This window comes from Setaria italica, chromosome VIII (assembly GCF_000263155.2).
Source record: "Setaria italica strain Yugu1 chromosome VIII, Setaria_italica_v2.0, whole genome shotgun sequence".
Classification (NCBI taxonomy): domain Eukaryota; kingdom Viridiplantae; phylum Streptophyta; class Magnoliopsida; order Poales; family Poaceae; genus Setaria; species Setaria italica.
In genome coordinates this window covers 30,586,805-30,588,393 of record NC_028457.1, presented here as the reverse complement: position 1 = coordinate 30,588,393, position 1,589 = coordinate 30,586,805, and the positions used below count along the sequence as shown (strand labels likewise).

The window sequence follows — 1,589 nt, the reverse complement described above, 5'->3', positions numbered from 1 at the left end:
TTAAAAGCTACTTTCTACTCCATAGTCCATATCGATCTCACAAGTTAATATATAATTCTCCGGCGACGGCACAGTAGCCCTGCAGCACGGGCAGGCGCCGTGCGCGGCGAGCCACGGCAGCACGCAGCCGGCGTGGTACGAGTGGGAGCACGGCAGCGTCGTCGCCTCCGCCTCCGTCGGCACCTCCTCGAGGCAGACCGCGCAGAGCACGGACGACGACGACGCCGCCTCCGAAGCCGGCGCGCGCGCGTCGCCAGCGACCGGCGCCTTCTTCAACACCACGGTAGCACACGAGCCTGGTCCAGGCTGGCTGCGGACCTCCTCCGGAGCCGGCACCTGCTCGGCGCCCGCCGCCACCGCCTGACGCTGCCGCCGCCGGGAGTCCAGTGCCGGCCCTCCGTCCCGCGGGAGCCGCCGGCGTCCCTGCCTCCTTGTCTGCTCGCGGCCGCCGGGCATGCCGACGGGCGCCAGCTCGTCCCGCCAGCGGTGGCGGTGGTCGCCCGGGGCATGCTGCCCCAGCTCAAGCTCCAGCGCCGCCGCCGCCGCCGCGGTGTCGCAGCCGCGGCAGTGCATGCGGCGGCGGCGCGCGAGGCAGGTGACGGCAGCGAGCATCGGCATCGATTTGGCGTGGGGGGAGTAGGGAAGGGAGGATTTGATTTGATGCTATACATGCCTCCGTCTCTCTCAACGATTTGTGGGCGTTAAACTCTTGCTTGAGCAGGGAGTGAACCTCATCACATCACATAGAGCAAGAGGGATTGGATCCTTTGGTTTTATACACACCCGTGTGCGCCAAAATATGATGGCTTTAGCAACCGGTCCCCGTCTACGCCGTCCTCGTAAATGTGGCTCTGCTCCCGCCCTCCATCGATCCAGCCGCACACCAAACTTAACGATCGTACAGGTCATTGCTTATTGCTACTAACCTGTTGTTTTTGTTGGTTACTTTAACTTTAAAGCAGTATGCATGATTGAGACTAGCAGAAACGCAGGACCGATATATCACAAGTACACACAGGACGTTGGAAGTGAATGCGTGCGTGTAAATTCGTGCAGGCCGGTGGTGGAAGGAAGCTGATGTGGCTCCAAGTCAAGAGTCAATGCCGAGCATGGAATGAAAGAGAGCGAGCAAGGGCGCCGAATAAGACAAGCCCAGCCCCCCTGCATCCAATCCGTCCAGATAAGACAGCGACGGCGTGCACTTCAACAAGCCCCGTTGCATGCTCACGTTATCTGCAAGATTGCAGCTACTTTTTTTTTGAGAGGAGATTGCCGCTACTTAGGGAGGACTGTCACGGACATTTCACATAAAAACCTTTAAAGCCCAACAACGAGATTGAACATCCACAGTCCTAAAATCCCGATGTGATTCTCTCTCGCACGCAGGAAAATATTCCTACAGAACCGGTTTTGATTTTTTGAACCTGGAAAGTCCAACGCGATGGCCGCCGATGCTCTCATCAGAGCAGAGGTTCAAAGCACCCGAGCACTCCTGCAGCAGCGGCCTCGTCCCCGTCTGGCTTGTTGTAGCCTGCAGGACAGGAGGGAGGGATCTGAATGAGGGAGACGGACCGGTCGCGGGGGGCCAC

At 59.5% G+C, this 1,589-nt stretch overlaps 1 protein-coding gene across 1 annotated transcript; it reads right to left on the bottom strand.

Moving 5' to 3' along the window:
* Positions 1-618, bottom strand: LOC101779038 (E3 ubiquitin-protein ligase EL5). The gene has a single exon (XM_004980595.1). It carries the CDS (start codon positions 616-618, stop codon positions 1-3), a length of 618 nt encoding a protein of 205 aa, XP_004980652.1.
* Between the last annotated feature and the right edge of the window lie 971 nt (positions 619-1,589).

Coding starts and splice junctions, on each gene's coding strand:
- LOC101779038 (XM_004980595.1), bottom strand. CDS start 618: ATGCCGATGCTCGCTGCCGTCACCTGCCTCGCGCGCCGCCGCCGCATG.